The 25,109-nt window shown below is 41.1% G+C and overlaps 1 protein-coding gene and 1 non-coding gene across 4 annotated transcripts in view; one reads left to right on the top strand and one right to left on the bottom strand.

Annotated features, from left to right (window-relative positions):
• Nucleotides 1-9,674: 9,674 nt before the first annotated feature.
• DNAJC12 (DnaJ heat shock protein family (Hsp40) member C12) overlaps nucleotides 9,675-25,109 on the bottom strand; it is a 44,841-nt gene continuing 29,406 nt past the window's right edge. For all 3 annotated transcript variants that reach the window (XM_005565731.5, XM_074002007.1, XM_074002008.1), the window contains 2 exons: nucleotides 19,311-19,515; nucleotides 9,675-10,217 (listed from right to left, as the gene is read on the bottom strand). In XM_005565731.5, the coding sequence (XP_005565788.1) occupies nucleotides 10,123-10,217; nucleotides 19,311-19,515 (300 nt within the window). In that variant the 3' untranslated portion in view covers nucleotides 9,675-10,122. The remainder of the gene's footprint in view (nucleotides 10,218-19,310; nucleotides 19,516-25,109) is intronic.
• Nucleotides 22,240-22,346, top strand: LOC123566970 (U6 spliceosomal RNA). The gene has a single exon (XR_006689684.1). It is a non-coding gene; the product is annotated as a U6 spliceosomal RNA (small nuclear RNA).

The following is a 25,109-nucleotide window of genomic DNA, read 5'->3' as shown; positions in this document are numbered from 1 at the left end:
TTGCTTGCTCTACAACAACTTAACCACTTCTCAAAAGGCCTCACCTCTTAATATCACCACAACAAAAATTAAATTTCCACATGAATTTTGGAGAGGACATCACATTCAAACTATAGCACTACTAGCTGGCCACGGTGGCTCATGCCTGTAATCCCAGCACTTTGGGAGGCCGAGGTGGGTGGATCACCTGAGGTCAGGAATTTGAGACCAGCCTAGCCAACACGGTGAAACCCCGTCTCTACTGAAAATACAAAATTCGCCAGGCGTGGTGGCCCGCGCCTGTAATCCCAGCTACGTGGGAGGCTGAAGAAGGAGAATCCCTTGAATCCAGGAGGTAGAGATTACAGTGAGCCGAGATCGCGCCATTGCACTCCAGCCTGGGCAAAAAAGAGCGAAACTCTGTCTCAAAAAAAAAAAAAAATAGCTAGGCATGGTGCTGCACACCTGTAATCCCAGTTACTTAGGAGACTGAGGCAGAAAAATCACTTGAACCTGGGACGCAGAGGTTGCAGTAAGCCAAGATGGTGCCACTGCACTCCAGCCTGCGTGACAGAGCAAGACTCCGTCTTGAAGAAAAAAAACAAAAAAAATGAAAACTATAGCACTACTATTAACAGTTAATATTTTGTGTCCTACACAAAGGTAGTTGCCATCTCCATTTTGCAGATTTACAGAAAAGGAAACTGAGGCACAGGGAGGTTAATGAACTTGCCTAACATCACACTGCTGGTGCCACCCCCAGAGCTACCTTCTTCACCAACACACTTTACACCATGAACAATGTGTGTTTTGCCAGTAGCGGCCTTGCTATGACAAAGAAACTCCCTGAGTCCTTGAATTTAAACCTGAAAATAACTTTTTAAATCAGTCTGATTTTGATTCACAATTTTCCTAGTTTAATTTTATATTTCCTCATTTTACAAGGGAGGAAACAGACTCGGAAGGGACTTGCCTAACACCACACAGCTATTTCTCTTTAAGTATTGTTTGATGAACAACCTTCACATCAAATGATTGAAAGCTTCTATTTCTAACATTTTCTGTCCCACCTTGTTTGAACACTAATGGAATTTCTAAAACAGCATTTTTAGCTAGCTGCTACTAGTGGAGACACATCACCCTCCCTCTACGTGCACACACTGCGAAATCTTTTGTCCTTTACTGGCCCAGGTGTTTCTTTTTTGAAGCTTGGGGAGGAAAGGCATTTGCATGGGAACAAGATGACAGAGGAAGGAGATGGTCAGAGAAAGCTAGGACTGTACTCCCCACCAGGCCCAACAGTCAGGATCTGTGATCGCATGGTTAAAGGGTGAGTCCCGGACACTGAGAAACTCTTCAAGAGAAGTCAGCTGAGAAGGAAGCTGCTAGAAGGGGAGGCCGCCTTTCTTCCACCAGCAGGTATATTCAGCAGCAGGGGGCGCTCCAAGATGGAGACGAGGATCGGAGAGTTAGGGCAGAGACAGGGGTCGCCGTAGGTCCTAGACTCGCTTGGGAGCCCAAGCAGAGTGCCTCTCGGGTCATGGCGACTCCTAGAAATAACAGATGACATGGAAGAGGGAGAGCCACCAAGACATTAACCACTTCATTTACAGTTTGTATTGTTTAAGCCACCATGATCCTCAACCTTAGTGGCAGTTAGAATTACCTGAGAGCTGTAAAATTCCTACCCAGAAACATGAAATCTGGGGTTGGTGGAATGGGGTGGTATTGAGATATTAGGAAAACCAAACCGCTTTGCCTGCCCTCCTCTACAATGCAGAATGCTTCATCTCTGGTAACTAAAATGTGTGGGGATTTCTCCCCACCACCAACTAGTCAATTATCCAGCAGATTCTCGAGCAAGGTGTCCTCAAATTCAATTTAATTGTGACACTGTCTACCTGGAGACAGCATGAGATCCCATAAAGCGAGGACTCAGTCCCACAAGATTCTTCCTCACTTCAGATGCCAATTGCAAGCCCCAGCTTGTGTCCTATGGTTCTGACCAACTGGCAGTAAATCAGGGTTCCAACCATCCCCTTCCTTGGGTTTCATTAATTTGCTAGAGTGGCTCAGAGAAATCAAGAGAAATCCTTTACTTACATTCACTCATTTATTATATAGGATATTACAAAGAATACAGATTGTCGACCTAAAAAAGACTGAGGTAAAATTAATATAAAGAGTTTATTTTTCAGCCAGGCACAGCGGCTCATGCTTGTAATCCCAGCACTTTGGGAGGCCAAGGTGGGCGGATCACAAGGTCAGGTGATCAAGACCATCCTGGCCAACATGGTGAAACCCTGTCTCTACTAAAAATACAAAAATTAGCTGAATGTGGTGGTGCGCGCCTGTAATCTCAGCCACTTGGGAGGCTGAGGCAGGAGAATTGCTTGAACCTGGAAGACAGAGGCTGCAGTGAGCCGAGATTGCACCACTGCACTCCAGTCTGGGGACAGAACAAGACTCCATCTCAAAAAAAAAAAAAAAAAAAAAGGAGTTTCTTTTCTTTCCCAAGATGAGCAGCCAGGTGGAAGAGATGGGTGGGGCAAGGTATGTGGGAAGGGGCATGGAGCTTCTGTGTTCTCTCCAGGCACCACCCTTCAAGAACTTCCATGTGTTCAGCTATCCAGAAGCCCCTCCCCAAGCCCTGTCCTTTTGTGTTTTTATGCAGGATTCATTAGCTAGGCATCATTGATTACATCATTGGCCATTGGTGATCAACTCAACCTTCAGCCCTTCTCCCTTCTCCTGGGGAGTAAGAAGGAAAGTCCCAACCTTCTAATCATGCCATGGTCTTTCCAGTGACCAAGCTGCATCCTGCCACCAGTCATCTCATTAACATACAAAAGAGATTCCAAGGGTTTTAAGAGCCCTATGACAGGAAATAGAAACAAAGACCAAATACATACTTCACAATGTCACTGGTGAGAACCAGGGTTTTCATATTCCCCATTGAATCCAACGACGTTGAGAACCAGTGGTTTAAGGAAAAAAAAAAAAAATAGAACAAAAAAAAATGTTTTCCATTCTATTATGGTTTTTGGAATGTAACAAAAGCTACATCGAAATGAGATTAGTTGTGAGATTCAAACAAGTTATATCAGGAAATGCTTTGGAAATTATTAATATTAAAGGTAGTAGTTACTGTTGGTATTATTATTAGACCTGGTTTAGAGCCTCATTTCCAGCTCTAATGAGAAATTAGCTCTAAAGACAAGGGTAGAAATTTCACCCTTGTCTTTAAAGGTGGGATGCTGTCTAGAATGGCATCAAATTCAGCTGAATGTGAAAAGATAATTGAGGTGTTTGGGGCAGTTGTCTATAGATGCACCTAATTAAGTATAATCTTTCCCTTTCTGTCTCTGTCCTTTTACTTAAAAGACTAGTAAGAAAGGATGAGTTATTAGAAAGGAATGATGGAGAAAACACATCCTCTTTCTCCGCCTTCCATGTCCCTGACAATCCTCGACTTCCACTTTTGGCCTACAAACTCCTTGCCAGTTCCCACAGTATCCTGGCTCCCACTCAATGTCCTAAACTGGCCAACTTTGGGGCTAGTGCTTGGCCAAGATCCTATGTTCTACAAAGGGGAGATCCTTTTATCTAGTCACAGGTAGAAGAAACTGTCAGGGGGCACAAATAATTTGCCCTAAGTACCACAGTAGTTTAGAACTAGAGAAAGATTCATTTCTTCACAACCTCTCTTAAATTCCACAAATAATATAAGAAATAATCAAGGCAAAAATATTGGAAGAAACAAAAGAGGCCAGGTGGGAGGAGAAACGGTAAGAATGAACTGCCTGATGCAAAACAATCTCCCACAATGAGAGTGAGTTGCCACAGAGAACTGAGAAGTAGTAATACTGTGGACAAGGCCACACTGATGCATATCACAGAACCTGAAATTGAAGGGAATTGAAGCCTTTCATTATGAGACATTTCATCATTTTCTCAGTAATTGCATCAGTTTTATAATTTCTTCCATCACTGACTCCCCAGTAGTCCTGGCAACTCCCGTCTGTGATGTAGAAGTGGCAAGTAATGGTGTTTGCCTCCAGGAAATTAAAGACTCCTCTCAATAACTGTATTAGTCATCAACGCTTGCTGCTGTGATTGATCTTGTAACAACCATCAGATCTGGGCAGGGAAAGGATATGAAAATTCATAAGCAGAAAAACAACCTTATCTTCTCCTTATCCAGCTCTGTGATATAGAAGGAATATCTGCAAAGTCTTTTCTGTATTTCTAATTTGCTCATCGAGGAGCATATTTTTGTCAGGCTGGGAATATGTCCAGGTACTGAAAATTATTTGGATTCATTGGAAATTATGAATTCTGCCTAGGTTTTCCAGCATTGCTCTGTTGAATTGCCCTTTACCTAAAAAAGCAAAAATGTTTTAAAATTGTATTTCAACATTTCAGGATACCCAGAAGGCAAGTAGCCATAGCACTGGGGGAAAAAAAACAAAAACAAAAACAAAAAAACCCTGTTTTCCTCTCTCTCTGTGGAAGGTGCCAGAAGAAATGTGTACTCTGGTTTTATTATTGCTTTATATCTTGGGCAGTCCCTGGTATTAGGTGCTAGTGAAGGTGCTGGGTAAATTATTTCGTAAGCACAGAGCTTCAGACTGAGCCACTCAACAAAGTCCAGTTTCGAGTGAAAAAAAATCTGAAGGCAAGAATCTTAATGAATAAGCATTGTTTCCAGGGTTTATCAATTCAGTGGACCTAAGATCTCTGAAACCTGTCAAATTGCACCTATTGCTTTCTTGAGAATATGGTAATCAAATTCTAAATGCACATACGTACTCTTTAATCCAGAAATTCCAGTGCTAAGCATTTATCCTACAGGTATACTTTACATAGAAGAAATACTTTTTACAAAGCTGTTCATTACAGTGCTATTTGTGATTGCAAAAAAAAATTGTAAATAGCCTGAAAAGGCATCAATAGAGGACAAGTTGAAAAAAAAAAAAAAAGAGTATGGTTCCAAAACAGCTGGGCATGGTGGCGGGCACCTGTAATCCCAGCTACTTGGAAGGCTGAGGCAGAAGAATCGCCCGAAACCGGGAGGTGTAGGTTGCAGTGAGCCGATATGGCGCCATTGCACTCCAGCCTGGGCGACAAGAGCAAAGCTCTGTCTCAAACAAAAAAAAAGAAAAGAAAAAACTATGTTTCATCCACACAGTGGAATGCTACATAGCAGGTAAAAAGAATAAAGCAGCACTCACACAATAAAATGAAAAAACTCCCAAGATGTATTAACTGAGTAAATGGGAGTTATTCAGCAGCGGATATACTATGCTATCATATGTGTAAAGAACAGAAACACATATATGTGTGTAAATGAATGGAATATCTAAGGAATGGTATGCAAGAAATAGTGCCTCAACACATAGTAATGCAGTAAGAATGGTAACTAATACACATAGCACTTACTCCTTGTATTCTAAGTACATTACGTATTCAAACTAATTCGATATACTCCTTTTAAACTGACAGAGATTCACATACCTGTCTTACTTCACTAGAATATCAGCTCCTTGAGGGCATAAACATGACATAAGCCTTTTTATACCCTACACAAGCCAGGTGTTGTGGCTCACACCTAAAATCCCAGCAATTTGGGAAGCCAAGGCAGGAGGATCACTTGAGGCCAGGAGTTTGAGACCAGCCTGGCCAATACAGTAAGACCCCATCTCTACAAAATATGTATATTGTGTATTTTATATATGTGTGTGTGTGTGTATCCTACACAAATGCTAGTATATTATTTATCACATAATGTTCTCAAGATGTGTCTCAGTCAGTATCAAATATGAGAAAATATCTTCACCATTTAGAGCTGCTGATTTTAGAGGTTAATAATCATTAAGTAAAAATATCTTTTCATAATGAGTTTGCTATGGCATGAAGTTGAACCACAATGCAAAAATAAGTGGGGTTGAAAGTGTGCTATTCTGGGAACTGAACAATGAGATCACTTGGACTCGGGAAGGGGAACATCACACACCGGGGCCTATCATGGGGAGGGGGGAGGGGGGAGGGATTGCATTGGGAGTTATTCCTGATGTAAATGACGAGTTGATGGGTGCTGATGAGTTGATGGATGCAGCACACCAACATGGCACAAGTATACATATGTAACAAACCTGCACGTTATGCACATGTACCCTAGAACTTAAAGTATAATAAAAATAAAAAATAAAAAAAAAAAGAAAGTGTGCTATTCTATATAAGCACACCAGATTATAGTTGTGCTGGACACACCAGGGAACTGAACTGAATTATTGAAGAAACGTCCTGTTTTCCTCTTACTTTCCATTCAAAAGGCTGTGTTATCACAGCACAGTCCTCTCCCTTTTCATACTTTGAGTTCAGGGGAGTATTTTTAAGTGTTTGAGTGTAAAAGGTCTGCTACTAGGTTAAATGGGATCAAGTATATAAAGTGCTTAGTACAAGCCTGCCCCATCATAAACCTCCCTTAAAGTGGAGAAACGTCTCTTTTTCATGTTGGAGGCTTCAGGCATTATGGGAAAGAAAAGTAAACAAGAGCTGGTGCTCAATCTTGTCGACAATTGGGAAATGAGTCTGTAGCAAAAATAGAGTGGAACGCGGGAGTGAAGTGTTTTTGCCTTTGACAAGTCATTAAAAGTCATCAGTGTTATAAATCAGACAGTCTGGGGGAAAGAGAAAAAATAAATAAAACCCTGATTCTTAGGTTCAAAACTTCACTTATTCAATATAGTATTTATTTGGGTGCCTACAAGGGCGAGGCAGGCATTATAACAGGCAACTGTTGCTGTTTGGCGGGTTCCGGTAATTCGCCAAAATAACAAACACAAAGGGAAAGGAAGAGGAGAGGCACCCATAGATGTTCTCTAGGCCTTTTAGAAAACGTGGACTTGTTCCTTTGACCCCATATATGCGAATCTATTAGAAAGGTGACACTGTAGACATAAGGGAATGGATACTGTTCAAAAAGAAATGCCCCACAAGAGTGACCAGGGCAAAACCGGAAGAGTCTACAGTGTTACCCAGCATGCTGTTGGCATTGTTATAAACACATGAGTTAAGGGCAAGATTCTTGCCAGGAGAATCAATGTGCTTGCTGACCACATTAAACACTCTAAGAGCCAAGATAGCTCCTGAAACGCGTGAAGGAAAATGATCCGAAAAATAAGGAAGTCGATGAGAAAGGTACCTGGGTTCAACTGAAGCGCCAGCCTGCTCCACCCAGAGAAGCGTACTTTGTGGGAACTAATGGGAAGGCACCTGAGCTACTGGAATCTATTCCCTATGAATTCATGGCATAATAGGTGTAAAAAATAATAAAAAACCTCTGAACTGTAAAAATGTTCCTTTTCATTGAGTAGTGTGGTGTCCTTTCCCCCGAAGAAATATTTACAGCAAATTTAATCGTGTCAAATTCATTGTGTAACATCTTTACTATTCAAATTTAATGTATTTCTTGGTGAAAGATGTGAGGTGGCTTATTGTGCAACAAATTACTCAGTTGGTTACAAAACAGCCAGATATTGTTTATGAAATATTTGTACTGGTTTGAAGATAGTCCCTCTAAATCACCATGGAAGAAATAAAATAATTTACAAAAAAAAAAAAAAAAAAAAAAAACAGGTGGCCCAGGGAGGTGGCTCACACCTGTAATCCCAGCATTTTGGGAGGCCGAGGCAGGTGGATCACCTGAGATCAGGAGTTCAAGACCAGACTGGTCAACATGGTGAAACCTCGAGTGACTACTAAAAATACAAAAGTTAGCCAGTTGTGGTGGTGGGCACCTTAATCCTAGCTACTCAGGAGGCTGAGCCAGGGAGAATTGCTTGAACCCTGGAGGTGGAGGTTGCATGCAGTGAGCCGAGATTGTGCCACTGTACTCCAGCCTGGGCGACAGAGAGACACTCCGTCTCAATAAATAAATAAATAAATATAATAAAAGACACTGTATGTGGGAGAGGGGAGTGGGAAAAAAATGGGAAACAAAATTGCTGTCTTAGTCCACTGGGCTACTTAGCAAAATACCGTAAACTGGGTAGCTTAGAAACAACTATATTTTGTTTCTCACATTTCTGGAGACTGGGAAGTCCAAGATCAGGGCAGATACATTATCTGGTGAGGCCCCACTTTCTGGTTTACAGATGGTGACTTCCTGCTGTGTCCTCACACGGTGGAAGGAATGCAAGAGGTCTGTCTCTCTCAATCCTCTTTCATAAGAGCACTAATCCCATTCGTGAGGGTGAGCCCGCATGACGTAATCACCTCCCAAAGTCATCACCTCCTAATACCATCACCTTGGGTGTTAGGATTTCAGCATGTGAATTTGGGAGAAACATAAACATTCATACCATAGCACTTGCTATACTCTTATCTTTCTCAGTGTGCTGTAGCCCAGTGAAAACTCTGTCACTGACTAGGGAACCTCTACTCCAAAATCCTTTTTTTTCTTTATTTTTCATTTGTTTGCAAGCTAAAAAGTAAATACAGACTACATGTTTTCATCAATAATTCCAACCTAAAGAAGTTCTGTTACCTAACAGGTTCATTTTCATAGTTAGAATGTAATTTATAAATTTATCATCTGCAGCCAGGCACAGTGGCTCATGCCTGTAATTCCAGCACTTTGGGAGGCTGAGGTGGGCAGATCGCTTGAGGTCAGGAATTTGATACCAGACTGGTCAACATGGTGAAACCCCGTCTCTACTAAAGACACAAAAAAATTAGCCAGGCATGGTGGCACACTCCTGTAAGCCTAGCTACTTGGGAGGCTGAGGCGGGAGGATCACTTGCACCTGGGAGGCGGAGGTTGCAGTGAGATGAGATCACAACACTGAACTCCAGCCTGGGAGACATAGTGAGACTCCATCTCAAAAAAATAAAATAAAATATCACTTGCTTATATAACACAAGAAATCTTGTAAAAACATAATTTCCAGTCGGGCACGGTGGCTCACACCTGTAATCCCAGCACTTTGGGAGGCCGAGGTGGGTGGATCACAATGTGAGTTCAAGACCAGCCTGGCCAAGATGGTGAAGCCCCATCTGTACTAAAAATACAAAATTTAGCTCAGCACGGTGGCAGGCACCTGTAATCCCAGCTACTTGGGAGGCTGAGGCAGGAGAATCACTTGAACCTGGGGGACGGAGTTTGCAGTGAGCTGAGATCTTGCTGCTGGATTCCAGCCTGGGTGACAGAGTGAGACTCCATCTCAAAAAAAAAAAAAGAAAATATATATATATACATACACACACACACACACACACACACATATACACACATATATACACACATATATGTAATTTCCTCAAATAAATCATAACTTTTAAAATTAAATTAGAAATATCTATTCAAATTATTTTTTAAATACCATCAAGGCCGGGCATGGTGGCTCACGCCTGTTTTCCGAGCACTTTGGGAGGCCAAGATGGGAGGATCACTTGAGGCCAGGAGTTCAAGACTAGCCTGGGCAACATAGCAAGACCTCATCTCTACAGAAAATAAAAAATTAGCCAGACATGGTGGTGTGTGCCTCTAGTCCCAGCTACTAGAAAGGCTGAGGTAGGAGGATAATTTGAGCACAGGAGTTTGAGATTGTATTGAGCTATGATTATGCCACAGCACTCTAGCTTGAGTGACAGAGCAAGACCCTAAAAAAAATTGAATTATAAAATCATTATGAACTTTGGGAAAATTATTTATTTTTCTCCACGGGATTTAGACAAGTAATTTCACATTTCATTGTAAGTCAAGGGTAAGAAAACATTTTTTGTACATCCATCACAATAGAGATCACAGTATGTCGATGAAATATTTAAATACACTATACAGAGATTGATTTTTTAATGGATTTCTATAAGTAGTGTTAACAGGAAAAAGCATATAATACAATCTACTCTGTATCTAAGAGCTTTAATTTATTCAAATATTGGGAGAAATTCATCTTCTGAATTTTTCTCATTTAAAAAGCATTATGAGAACTGATTCAAGGATGGAGGAATCAATTAGTACTCAGCAATTCACAGACATGACATATAAACATGACATTTTTAATATATAAACAAAGATTGCATGTTGGCAGCATAGAAGACAGTCTTGCTCTTCCTCATTTTTCAAGCAGAGATATTTCATATTTCATAGTTTCTGAACTTCCTCAGGAGTTCTGAGGGAGCATCCTTGGACCAGCGGAAACGAAGGTGCCAACCATTTGCATCTGAAAAACCTTTAAAGGAAAAAAAATAAATATTTAAAATCAGAAGTAGGAAAAGTCAATCTTGTTACAGTAAAACAGCTTGGGGATAAAATTTCACTGCAACAGGTACAATGTAAGGGTAAGACTTTGGTGTGAATTATTAACATCTTAGAGAAATGGATTAACTTAAGCAGACTGGAATTCTTATGAACAGGAATTACAATTTATATGGATGATAAGACCTCACATGCTTAAATACTTAATAAGAGGAAATACATAGATGCCTCCGGTGGTGGGGATTTTGACAATTCACATGCAAAGAAATTCGAAACAAATTTCACAGTTTTCAAAAACCTTTCAAAAGTTAAAAGTCAATGGTAAAAGGATCCCTGGAAATACAAGTACTATAATTGAATTCCATGGTAATAAGATTTTTCTTTTTTAGTTACAATAAACAACATTGTTGAAAACCAGAGGAAAAGAAGGTAATTTTCCTTCTCTACTAGAAGTATAAATTGGCAAAACTCCTCTGGCAGGCAATTTGGCAATATTTATCAAACTTGTTAAAATGTATAAACCTTTGACCCAATAATTTTACTTCTTGAAATGTATCCTAAGGAAATAATAATGTATGCACCCAACAATTTAACTGTAAGGATGTTTATAATGATACCATTTATAAATTTTATTTGCAAACCAGGAAACATTCTAAACTTTAGCAAATGAAAGCTGGTTAAAAGGTTTTGATATCATCATTAACAATATTTTAATATTTACCATCATAGAAAAATGCTCATAGCATATTGCTAAGTGACAGTTAAAAAAAAAACTGTTTATATAGTATGATCTCATTCCTGAACTCATTATTTACATGAGTATTTATATGAAATTTTTTTAAATCTAAAAAAAGAAGGCCAGGCATGGTGGCTCACACCTGTAATCATAGCACTTTGGGAGGCCGAGGCACGTGCATCTCTTGAGCTCAGGAGTTCGAGACCAGCATGGGCAACATGGCAAAACCCTGCCTCTATAAAAAAATACAAAAAATTAGACGGGCATGGTAGCATGTGCCTGTGGTCCCAGCTACTCAGGAGACTAAGACAAGAGGATTACTTGAGCCCCAGAGGCAGAGCCAAGAGTGTGCCACTGCACTCAAGCCTGGGTAATAGAGTGAGACTCTCTCAAAAAACAAACAAACAGATAAGAAAAGGTACACCAAAATTAATAGTATTTACTCCTGGATTGTTACAATAGATGTGATTTTCTTTTTTTGTTTATTTGTTTGTTTATCTGAGACAGAGTTTCGCTCTTGTTGCCCAGGCTGGAGTGCAATGGTGCGATCTCAGCTCACCACAACCTCCGCCTCCCGGGTTCAAGCGATTCTCCTGCCTCAGCCTCCCAAGTGCTGGGATTATAGGCATGAGCCACCACACTCAGCTAATTTTTGTATTTTTAGTAGAGTCAGGGTTTCTCCATGTTAGTCAGGCTGGTCTCAAATTCCTGACCTCAGGTGATCCACCCGCCTCAGCCTCCCAAAGTGCTGGGATTACAGGCATCAGCCACTGTGCCTGGCCAATTTTCATTTTTTATACTCTTGTTTATCTGTACTTTCTTATTTTTCTGCAATAAACAGCTATACCTTTTGTCTTTTTATGTTAATAATATTGCTAACGAAAAAGCAGGTTACAGAATAATATATAAAATATGCTTCCATTGATATTTTAATATAGTATATAAATATGATATATAAATATGTATATAAATATGATATATGTATATTTTAATAAAGTATATAAATATGATATATAGTATATAAATATGATATTTTAATACAGTATATAAATATGTAGTCAGAAAAAGCATACACAGAATAGTTAACAACGGTTATCTCAGAAAAACAGATTACACTGACACTTTTTAAAGAATTATTGGAGAAAACAAATCTAAAGAATTTTCACTTGGGGAAAAAGCAAAAAGGAAATTGTTTCTGATTGCTATAATTGTTCCTATACTTAAAACTTACTCACAAAATATGTATAGTATGATCCTTTTAAACATACTAACACAAATGAAAATATACCAAAAAAATCAATAATACATATTTCTCTAAATGATAAGATTATGAGTTATATGTTCTTCCTTTTGCTTGATCATATTTTCTCACATTTTATATAGTAAATAAGTGTCATTTTTGTTTAAAAAGATGTAGTTTATGGCCAGGCATGGTGGCTCACGCCTGTGATCCCAGCACGTTGGGAGGCCAAGGCGGGCGGATCACGAGGTTGGGAGTTTGAGACCAGCCTGACCAACATGGCGAAACCCCATCTCTCCTAAAAACACAAAAATTAGCTGGGCATGGTGGCACGCACCAGCAATCCCAGCTACTCAGGAGGCTGAGGCAGGAGAACCGCTTGAACCCAGGAGGTGGAGGTTGCAGTGAGCCCGGATTACGCCACTGCACTCCAGCCTGGGCAACGGAGTGAGACTCCATCAAAAAAAAAAGGATGTAGTTTCTAGTTTGGGTTCCTGTAGAAACAGACATGCAGACAAGAACTTAAAACAGGTTGGGCACAGTGGCCCACATCTATAATCCCAGCACTTTGGGAAGCTGAGGCCAATGGATCACTTGACCTCATGAGTTTGAGACCAGCCTGGGCAACATGGCGAAACCCCATCTCTATAGAAAATTAGCCGGATGTGGTGGTGCACACCTACAGTCCCAGCTATTTGGGGGCTGAGGTGAGAGGATCGTCTGAGCCCAGGAGGTCGAGGCTGCAGTGAGTCATGATCGCACCACTGTACTCCAGCCTGGGTGACAGAATGAGACTCTGTCTCAAAAAAAAAAAAAAAAGAATTTGAAACAAAGTGGCTAATTTGGGAGGTGATCCTAGGTGGCACCTTAACAGAATTAGAACCAAATCTAGAAAAGGTACATTATCAAACAAGTTACCACTATGGGTAACTACAAATGATCCCACTGGGGAACCCTGGGAGACAATATAAAACTTTTTAGAGTTATCTCATGTGAGGGGTGAAGGATGTGGGGAATTTAGCCTCCCACTCCCACTCATTATTGTCATCCAAAGGGCATTTACTTCCTGGCACTTACCGCCTGCTGATTTGCTGCCAAGCAGGCTCCATTGCCAGAGCAAGCCCTCTGGCAGAGTCACAATGTTTGTGGTTGGAGCCACAGGAGTGGCAATGCCTAGGAAGGCAAGTGCCCAGGGACATGGCAGCACACCAAAATAATTGCATACATTTAAATTTTTCTTGGTGGGACGCGGTGGCTCACACCTGTAATCCCAGTGCTTTGGCCGGCCAAGGTGGGCAGATCACGAGGTCAGGAGTTCGAGACCAGCCTGGCCAACATGGTGAAACTCCGTCTCTACTAAAAACACAAAAAATTAGCCAGGCATGGTGGCAGGTACCTGTAATCCCAGCTACTTGGGAGGCTGAGGCAGGAGAATAGCTTGAACCTGGGAGGCAGAGGTTGCAGTGAGCCGAGATGGTGCCACTGCACTCCAGCCTGGGGAACAAAGCAAGACTCCTTCTCAAAAAAAAAAAATTTTTCTTTCTCTTTTTTACTCCAAGATGTTACACGAAACTATCTTATTCTAGAACTGTACTTATCAGAATGCATATTTATTGCATATTTAAGCAGAAAGAAAGTAAAAATGAGATTGTCTCGCACAGTGGTTTTCAGATGCAGTGCTCCATATTTTACTGTTTGCAATAAAGAATTAGAATGTGGTGGGGGCTGTTTGGTGGCTGCTCATCACAGAAGAGACATCAAAAGGCAAATTCCAAAGTGAATATCTAGCACTGCTTGAGGAAATTAGCAAATATGCTGAAAAGTAATATATAAGAAGCCACTCAGGGCTTGGTAAAGTTGACGGGAATAATATTTCTTAAATGCTGACATTACAAAAATTTACACTGCAGTAAAATGAAATCATAAATAATCATGCAACAGCGCTTTGATATATCCAACTCCAGCTTTAAGGCACTAGTCAGAAAGCCAATAATCTTTTAAACAGCATAAAGAAAATACTTGTAAATGCAACCTTTGGCAGAATTTCATAATTCTCCAACAACAGCTTCTTAGAACAATGATTCCCAGTTGGGTGCAGTGGCTCATGCCTGTAATCTCAGCACTTTGGGAGGCCAAAGTGGGCAGATGACCTGAGGTCAGGAGTTCTAAACCAGACTGGGCAACATGGTAAAACCCCATCTCTAATAAAAACATGAAAATTAGCCGGGTGTGGTGGTGGGTGCCTGTAATCCCAGCTACTTGGGAGGCTGAGGCAGGAGAATCACTGGAACCTGGGTGGTGGAGGTTGCAGTGAGCTGAGATGGTGCCACTGCACTCTAGCCTGGGCAACAAGAGCAAAACTCTGTTTCAGAAAAAAAGAACAATGATTCCCATCTCCTCTACTTCATTCTTTTTTTTTTTTTTTTTTTTTTTTTTTTTTTTTTTTTTTTTTGACACAGGGAGACACAGGGTCTTGCTCTGTCACCTAGGCTGGAATACAGTGGCAGGATCATAGCTCACTGCAGCTTCAAACCCCCAGGCTGAAGCAATCCTCCTGCCTCAGCCTCCCAAGTAGCTGGGACTACAGGCACACGCCACAATACCTAGCTAATGTTTTTTTTTTACTTTTGTAGAGACAGGGCTCTTGCTATGTTGCTTAAGCTGGTCCCAAACTCCTGGACTCAAGCGATTCTCCCACCTCAGCCTCCCAAAATTCTAGGAGTACAGGCCCAAGCGACTGCAGGGCTGGCTTCACTTCAAAAAAAAGCATACATATCACAATATGAAGACATCAAAACTGGTATCACAATTTGTTCTGAGTAAATTATATGTGAAAATTAATTATATGAATTGGCATTATCTGTTATTACCCAAGTAAATTAGAGTCAAGAACCAGGGAGAGGAAAAGAAAAGCACTCAAGACACAAATGCCTGCCCAAGAATTCTATCACAAGCCAGCTGCTGAAATGACCTGCCTTGCCTCTAAGGCTAGTTTTACCTATTGCCATCACTCACCAATTAGAGCTTGCTAGCTCCAAAATCTTTGCTAGTGCCAATGAGTTTTCTTTCATAACAGTATGTAACATTTCTCTTTCTAATAAAACACACAACATTTTATTTGTTCTTCAGACACACCAAAGACCACCCATCTGTGTGTATGCCCTGAATTGCAATGTAGTTTTTTTTTTTTTTTTTTTTTTGAGACAGAGTCTCGCTGTGTCGCCCAGGCTGGGGTGCAGTGGCGCGATCTCGGCTCACTGCAAGCTCTGCCTCCTGGGTTCACGCCATTCTCCTGCCTCAGCCTCCGAGTAGATGGGACTACAGGCGCCCGCCACCACGTCCGGCTAGTTTTTTTGTATTTTTAGTAGAGACGGGGTTTCACCATGTTAGCCACGGATGGTCTCGATCTCCTGACCTCGTGATCCACCCGCCTCGGCCTCCCAAAGTGCTGGGATTACAGGCTTGAGCCACCGAGCCCGGCCTGCAATGTAGTTTTTATATATTTTCCCAAGTAAAATGTTTTACATAGAGGTTCGAATCTATATTTTTGTTTGACTTTGACATAATATATATCCACACTGTGGAATGTTATCAGCTGTTAAAAAGCAGGAATTCATTCTGAATGTAAGGATTTAAAAAGAAGTCCCTAATAATAAAAGTTAACACTAAAAAAGTGTTTACGATGTGCCTGGTACTGGTCTAAATATTTTACATGTGTGTGTGTGTGTGTGTGTGTGTGTGTGTGTGAGACAGGATCTCATTCTGTCACCCAGGCTGGAGTACAGAGGTGCAATTGCAGCTCACTGCAGCCTCAACATCCCCCCACACACCCAGGCTCAAGCAACTGGGATTACAGGCACGCACCACCACTCCTGGCTAATTTTCATATTTTTTTTAGAGATGGTTTCGCCATGTTGCCCAGGTTGGTCTCAAACTCCCGGCCTCAAGCAATCCGCCCACCTCACCCTCCCTAATTGCTGGGATTGCAGGTGTGAGCCACTGCACCCAGACAATTAAGTTATTTACTCCTCAAAAAAAAAAAATTCTTATGAGGTAGACACTAATATTTTGACCATTATATAATTAAGAAGACATAGATGCAGAGGGGTTAACTAGCTTGCCCAAGGTCATACAACTCATCAGTGAAAAGCTGAACCCACATTCTTAACCACCGTGTAACACAGAGAAATGTGTACAGTATAACCCCATTCTTTACTTTTAAAGCTCTCATAAGTGCACATATACACACTTGTATTAGCATAGAGAGTAGTGGAAGGAAACACATTTGAGTGTCAGCCTTGGTTACTTCGAGAAATAGAAGCAGAGTTGGCCGGGCACGGTGGCGCACACCTGTAATCCCAGCACTTTGGGAGGCCAAGGCGGTGGATCACAAGGTCAAGAGATCGACACCATCCTGGCCAACATGGTGAAACCCCGTCTCTACTAAAAATGCAAAAATTAGCCGGGCATGGTGGCGTGTGCCTGTAATCTCAGCTACTCAGGAGGCTGAGGCAGGAGAATCGCTTGAACCCATGAGGCAGAGGTTGCAGTGAGCCAGGATTATGCCACTGCACTCCAGCCTGGCAACAGGGTGAGACTCCGTCTCAAAAAAAGAAAAAAAAGAAATAGAAGCAGAGAAAGTTGGCAGCCTGGGGTAGACACTAAGTTACTGCCTATATATGATTCTTTGAACTTTTTTTTTTTTTTTTTTTTTTTTTTTTTGAGACGGAGTCTTCACTCTGTCGCCCAGGCTGGAGTGCAGCGGCACCATCTCGGCACACTGCAAGCTCCGCCTCCTGGGTTCACGCCATTCTCCTGCCTCAGCCTCCGGAGTAGCTGGGACTACAGGAGCCCGCCACCTCGCCCAGCTAATTTTTTGTATTTTAGTAGAGACGGGGTTTCACCGTGTTAGCCAGGATGGTCTCGATCTACTGACCTCGTGATCCGCCCGCCTCGGCCTCCCAAAGTGCAGGGATTACAGGCGTGAGCCACCGCGCCCGGTCGATTCTTTGAATTTTTTAACAGCAAGTCTATACTTCTTTTGTTTTTATTCAGTATCTAATGACTATTTTTTTAAAAAGAAGGAAAATTTCCTATAAGAGGGGCTCATGAGGCCTCAGCATTATGCCTGAGTCTCTGAAGTATCTCTCACCCCACCCACATTACACCTAATTCTGGTGTGCACAGACTTGGTCTAAATCTGACAAAAACAGAATGACTCAGGGAACCCCCAGGGGTTCAAGACACACATAACTGAACATTCATCATGTTTACATGCAGAGGAGTGATTTTACTCCTGTGTTTGCTTAAAACACTGTTTTTCTACATTTCGGGCTTCTCCTTTGATCAGTTTGTTATATTATAACCATTTCCAGTTACTGGGTGATGCAATCAATGTGCAGACTCCACAGCCATCTCTTGGGTAACCAACAGAGACATCTGAATCAAACACTATGAAACTTCATTCCCAGCAAGAAGAGAACATGTAAAAGTTCTCCCCAAAAAGAGATTTGAAGTGACTATTTCTCAAAAGACTATAATCCACCACAAGCCATCAAACTATCTTCTTTTTTAATACAAGTGTTCTAGGGTGTTCAGGAACGTTCTGCTTAAAGGCTAAATTCGAATAGGGTGTTACATCACTACCCTGAGAATCAACACATAATTTGAAGGACAGTTACAATGTGTGTGTATATATAACACATCTAAACTAGTCAGATGGCTAGATAGATTGTCAGATAGACAAATGATACAAACAGCTAACATTTACCTAGGGCTTCCTACAGGTGAACCGCTGTGCTAAGCATTTTGTATGTATCTCCCCATTTAATCCTCATGGTAACTCTATAAGAAGGTACTATTTTTTATTTAAGAGATGGAGTCTCACTATGTCACCCAGGTTGGAATGCAAGCACCTAATCACAGGAGTGATCATCGCACACAGCAGCCTTGAACTCCTGGCCTCAAGCCAGCCTCCCGTCTCAGCCTCCTGAGTAGCTAGGACTACAAGTGCATGGCAATGCACCTGGATGAGCAAGTACTATTATAATCCCTATTTTATAGATGCAGAAACTGAGGTCTAGAGAAGTTAAGTAACTTTGCCAAGTAATACAGATGATAAGCAGTAGAGCTAGGATGTGAACTCAGGTAGTGTAGCTTGGTAGCCAGGAGGTAAACTTCTATAATACTCTGCTTCAGTGGATTTATAAATGATTCAGAATGTCTAGAGAGCTACTTACAGATAAGGCATTGTTGGGCTGGGCGTGGTGGCTCACGCCTGTAATCCCAGCACTTTGGGAGGCCCACACAGGAGGATCACCTGAGGTCAGGAGTTCAAGATCAGCCTGGCCAATATGGTGAAACCCCATCTCTACTAAAAACATAAAAATTAGCCAGGCATCGTGGCAGGCGCCTGTAATCCCAGCTACAGGGGAGTCTGAGGCATAAGAATCGCTTGAACCCGGGAGGCAGAGGTTGCAATGAGCTGAGATTATGCCACTGCACTCTAGCCTAGATGACAGAGTGAGACTCCATCTCAAAAAAAAAAAAAAAAATTAAATTAAATAAGGCATTATCACAAGATAGGGCAATGCCTTGGAACACTGACTCTGAAGCCAACCTGCCTTGGTTCAGACCCCTTTCCCTTCCCATACAAGCTGTATGACTTTAAGCAAATTACTCAACCTCCTGGACTTTGGTTTTCTCATCTATAAAATGAGAATAATATTGACATCAGCCTACAAGCTTGTAGTGAGAATTAAATAAGTTAATATATGTAAAATTAATATTAAATGAGATAATAAATGTAAACTAATATATGTAAAGAGTGTTCCTGCACATTATAAACATTCAATCAATGTTAGCTAGTGTTATTTCAGTAAAGCCAAAGACACTGAGAATTGTCTCAAGGTTTCCCTTCTGAGGAATGCCTTCCAGTTTCGGTGTCAATACTAAGTTTCTTTTAAGATGCTAAACCAATCTTTAAACTTGGCACTGCTGTGCAAATTGGAAAAGTTAAGAATAAATACATTATAAACAAAGCTCTTTAATTTCAGACTTTCTCCATTCTGCAGTTATATAACATGACTTACTTGAGGAATCGGAATTTTGCGGAGAGACTGACTTCTCCAGGGGCTTGGGTTCTTTCTTCTCCGTTTTCTCTGTGGTTGAAGCCAGCTCCTCTTTCTTTCTTTCTCTTTGCTCATTCCATTCCTCATTTTCAATCTTGTTGATATGAGTCTTGTCAGATTCTTCCAGCATCAGGTCTTTTTTACCTCTGACGGCCCAGTGCATGGACTAAATTAATGTAAAGCAGAGATACAAAAATTAAGTTGATGTTATATGATTTTCTATATTTAAAGTTTGATATGTAGTAACACCTGACCTACTACTGTAGCGCTAACTAACAACATGTTAGACTTGACTATTAACAAGTTACTCAAATTAATCCAAATAGTAATTAATCCAACTATTAATAGTTACTTTTCACCATACACCCTTCTGTACCTTTTTTATTTTCTGTTCTGTATATGTATTTCCTATTAGATCTAAAAATTGGACAGATGGTTGAATGAATGGAGAGATGGATGTACGAATTAACAAATGAATACAGTGAAAAAGAGCGCTTTTGATTTGCTGTGTCAAGAATATTTCAAGTGGAATCATTAGCCCTACCATCAACCAAAATAATGTCTAACTATTTCTTAAAACCTCATCTGGATACTATGGGAAGCTATTCCTGAAGTACTAAGAAACAGTGACATACTGGTTCTATTACCAAAACTCAAGACTAGAGGGAAACATAGCCTTTTAACACCCTAAAATTATAAATATTCTAGCTCTCTGCCCTATTCAAATCAAAGAAGTCATTTATTCCCACCTTCAACCTATCTCTTCCCAACTACAAAGAAGTGTCATCCTGAATCCTCTTCTTCAAATATAACCAGTCCACAGGCTAATCAACCCCAAGATCCAAGAACCACCCCATAAAGCAGTCATTGCCACCAATAAATGTAATCAGCTCTCACCCTAACAAGAAAAAGAATAGAGGCTGGGCGCAGTGGTTCATGCTTGTAATCCCAGCACTTTGGGAAGCCAAGGTGGGTGGATCACTTGAGGCAACCCTGAGGCAAGGAGTTTGAGACCATCCTGGCCAACATGGTGAAACCCCCGTCTCTACTAAAAATACAAAAATTAGCTGGGTGTGGTGGCGCACACCTGTAATCCCAGCTACTCAGGAGGCTGAGGCGGGAGAATTGCTTGAACCCAGGAGGCGGAGGTTGCAGTGAGCCAAGATTGCACAATTGCACTCCAGCCTGGGCAACAGAGCAAGACTCGGTCTCAAAAAAAAAAAAAAAGAAAGAAAGAAAAAGAAAAAGAAATGGGAATGAAAGGTACCAAAATGTAACTGTAGTTATATATGTGTAACAGAATTACATCTTTTGTTTTTGTATTTCCCAAATTTTCTATGAGAATATTATGTATATCTACAATTAGAAAACATTCTATTTTAGGCTGGGCGCAGTGGCTCACGCCTGTAATCCCAGCACTTTGGGAGTCCGAGGCAGGTGGATCACGAGGTCAGGAGTTCCAAACCAGCCTGGCAAACATGGTGAAATCCCATCTCTACTTAAAAAAACAAAAATTAGTTGGGCAAGGTAATATGTGCCTGTAATCCCAGCTACCCAGGAGACTGAGGCACGAGAATCACTTGAATCCAGGAGGCGGGAGTTGCAGTGAGTTGGTATTGCACCACTGCACTCCAGTCTGGATGACAGAACGAGACTCTGTCTCAAAAAAAAAAAAAAAGACAATATTCTATTTTTAAAATTAGATGAAGTTTCGATGCAAAAACATTTAAGGAGGGAGATTCCTGGTGCCAACAATATGTGTGGGAAGGGAATAGTTAGAGAGTAAACACTTCAAAACCATTTGCTAAATTGTAAATGCAAGTACTACCCATTTCTCTGTAGATTTTATTTCAAAATAAAAATGTTAATTTTTTAAAGAGGCAATGCCTCAGCTGGTATTAAAAAAATTGACTTTGTTGGTTTAGATTTGTTGTTTTGATTTGGTTTTTGCATATGCACAAAATAAAAACGGCTGCCAGTGACTTCCTCTGCAAAAGGATACTACGAAGGTTAGTGAAAAACAGGGAATAAGACGTTCAAGAATTCAGGGCCCAGAGAGCTGAAAATGTAAACTGTGAGCTTCACAAGCCAGCAAGGTGGCCTGTACATGATGTGTTGATCTCTGTGCCTCAGTACTTCTCTCTTGAAATCAAAGTACCTGTGGTCTGCCTTAGATAGAATTAATGTCTAATCCACAGTAAATGCTTTAAAGGTTTCAGTGAAAAGATGTTCTGAAATAGTCGTCTTATCCATCTCCTTTGTGAGTAAATCAGAATAAAATATGTTATCATCAGAATCCCACATCTGCTGATCCTCATTAAAGAAATATACAGAAGAAATATCCAAACTGTATCTAACCTCAGATACAAGTGCTTCTCATGCTTTGTAGTTCAATCAAAGGACTAACATCAGAGTGATGCTAAGCATCACTGTTTGCTGGGACACAGTTAGATAGTCTGCAAATCACTCATTTCTGTGTTCACAAGCATATATCTCAACTCCACAAGGGTATTAGTTGCACAGAACAACATTTAACATCAAGCGAACTAGTCTATTATGGAGCTACTCATTTCAATAGAATCAGCAGCAATAAAAGATATCAAATGACAGCAATTGATACCGACTAAGAGAGAGACTAGAAAGGGGAGAGTCTGTAGAGCAAGATAATAAAATGCACAAGACAGAAAATCTATATATGCATGGAAGGAACTAAAACTAAACAGACAGCAAACCTACGTGCAAAGGCCACTAATCTTAACAGTTTATGAAATTGCTATGTTGTTATTCTGCCTTCACAACTAACTTGTTTACCAGCTTTCTTAAATGAGTTGTTTTTTTCTCTAGGAAGTCATTTTCTTACATTCTAGACCTTCGTCAATACTAGGAAATAGAGCTCGCCTCAGTAGCACATATACCAAAATTGGAATGATACCAAGAAGATTATCATGGTCCCTGCGCAAAGATAACAGGCACATTCGTGAAGCATTCATTAAAACACACACACACAGGGAAATAAAAAATTTGGTTTACATTCCAGTAAACATTGGCACAAAATTTTTTTAAATCCATTGACTTAGATGAGCCATAGATCAGCTAAATAGCTATACAAAATTGACTGGTTATTATTATCCTGGATCAGCGATCAACACGAGTGAATTTTTTATTTGTCAGGGTGATTCCTGACCTGCTTTTGGATAACATCCAATTAAGACAGATTGCCTTTTGAACTAGCAGAAGGTGTTGAATTGCACACTGTTTCCCATCTGGCTGGTGAAACCGTGGCCATGTGGGCGTAGTAGGAAGCTTTCCTGATAGGTAGTCTGTGGCCAGTCGGACCCACCCCAGAGACACCTTGCCCAGCTGGGAACCAAGAAACAATCAGCAGACAAACAGGCCCACGTGGGGCTGACCCAACCAGCCGTCCCAGAGGCAATCAATTTGTCAAATGATCAGTTCACCAAAAATGTGTTTCCATTAACTCTTTATAAAATTTGTAGCAACTGAAGTGGCATGAGATAGTTTTAGCGGCTTATGAGAATTTTTCTCAGCCATTCATTTTGACTGTGCCTTTGCTGTGGCTTCTTTTTCCCATAGGCATCCTAAATCCATGCTGCCATATATTTTGGTGCTAGAGGGAGAGCCATCCACACCCTGGGTCTCTGTGGGTAAAACCATTTAGCATGACAAAGATACATTTCCTTAAGATTCTTTGGAATCCTGGGATAACTCTTCAGGTTATCACAGGATCCCAAAGACCTGGATTACTGAATCCTCACTCCAAACCCTTTTTTTCAGACCAATACTACATGTCTAAATTTAAACTACCAACATATTCATTGACCTGGGTGAGGTCTTAAAATATTTTTACAAATTAAACTATCAGGAGGAACTTCTAGAAAACGAAAAGAGAAATAAATAAGTGGGTAGTAAAGTGATAGACAGTGTGGGGAAAAAATACCAGTTCAGCTGCATCACTCCTGGATGATAGAAATCTGGTATATATACACCATGGAATATTACTCAGCCCTAGAAAAGAACAAAATTATATCTTTTGCAGCAACTTAGATGGAGCTGGAGGCCATTGTTCTACATGAAGTAACTTAGGAATGGAAAACCAAACATTGTATGTTCTCCGTTACAAATAGGAGCTAAGCTATGGGTACACAGAAGCATACAGAGTGGTATAATATACAGAAAGTAGGAGGCTGGGAGGGAGACTGAAGGATAAAAAACTACATATTGGGTACAACGTATACTACTCAGGTGATGGGTGCACTAAAATTTCAGACTTCACCACTATACAATTCATCCATGTGACTAAAAACCGTTTGTATTAGTCCGTTTCACACTGCTGTAAAGGACTACCTGAGACTGCGTAATTTGTGAGGGAAAGAGGTTTAATTGACTCACAGTTCCTCAGGCTTAACAGGAAGCATGACTGGGAGGCCTCAGGAAACTTACAATCATGGTGGAAGGTGAAGGGGAAGAAAGGGTCTTCTTCACATGGTGGCAGGAAAGAGAGAGAAGGGAGAAGTGCCACACACTTTTTTTTTTTTTTTTTTTTTGAGACGGAGTCTTGCTCTGTCGCCCAGGCTGCAGTGCAGTGGTGCGATCTCAGCTCACTGCAAGCTCTACCTCCTGGGTCCATGCCATTCTCCTGCCTCAGCCTCCCAAGTAGCTGGGAATACAAGCGCCCGCCACCACGCCCGGCTAATTTTTTGTATTTTTAGTAGAGACAGGGTTTCACCATGTTAGCCAGGATGGTCTCGATCTGACCTCGTGATCCACCTGCCTCGGCCTCCCGAAGTGCTGGGATTACAGGCGTGAGCCACCGTGCCCGGCCCCATTGCCACATACTTTTAAACCATCAGATCTCATGAGAACTCACTATCATGAAAAAAGTAAGGGGGAAATCCACCCTCATGATCCAATCACCTCCCATCAGGACCCTCATCCAATTCAATATGAGATTTGGGCAGGACACAAATCCAAACCATAACACCACTTGTACCCCGAAAACTACTGAAAATTTTTTAAAGTTTTTAATTTAAAAAAATGTGGCACCCCTGAGGCTATGGCTCATTTGAGGAATTTTCCGAAAGGAAATTCCCAAGATATGATCCTGTGTGTGATGCTACAAAAGTATACTGTGATTTGGCCTGCCTTGTGGGTACAGGGACTAATAATGCTCCCAAACAATGCTTTTCCTTCCAGAGGGATTATACTGTTTAAATAAAAAGCAGAAACACAGGGTTGATGGTGTGAAGGAAAGGGAATTTATGAGATTTAACAATCTAGCAGGCGTGGTGGCTCACACCTGTAATCTCAACACTTTGGGAGGCCGAGGTGGGCAGATCACGTGAAGTCGGGAGTTTGAGACCAGCCTAACCAACATGGAGAAACCCTGTCTCTACTAAAGATACAAAATTAGCCGGGCGTAGTGGCGTATGCCTGTAATCTCAGCTACTCGTGAGGCTGAGGCAGGAGAATTGCTTGAACCTGGGAGGCAGAGGTTGCAGTGAGCCAAGATGGCGCCATTGCACTCCAGCCTGGGCAACAAGAGCAAAACTCCGTCTCAAAAAAAAAAAAAAAGAAAAAAAAAATGTATAAATGTGCTGGGCATGCGTTTTAGATACATGTCACTGAAATTGAAATAATAAAGTTATAATCGTTTTATTGTCAGAATGGCATATATGATAGTCTACCCTTATCCTCAAGGGGTATTCCAAGACCCCATGTGGATGCCTGAACCTTGGGTAG

The sequence above is a fragment of the Macaca fascicularis genome, chromosome 9, assembly GCF_037993035.2.
Source record: "Macaca fascicularis isolate 582-1 chromosome 9, T2T-MFA8v1.1".
NCBI classification, from domain to species: Eukaryota; Metazoa; Chordata; class Mammalia; order Primates; family Cercopithecidae; genus Macaca; species Macaca fascicularis.
Note: the sequence above shows the minus strand (reverse complement) of the source record. Positions and strands in the feature narration are given on the sequence as shown.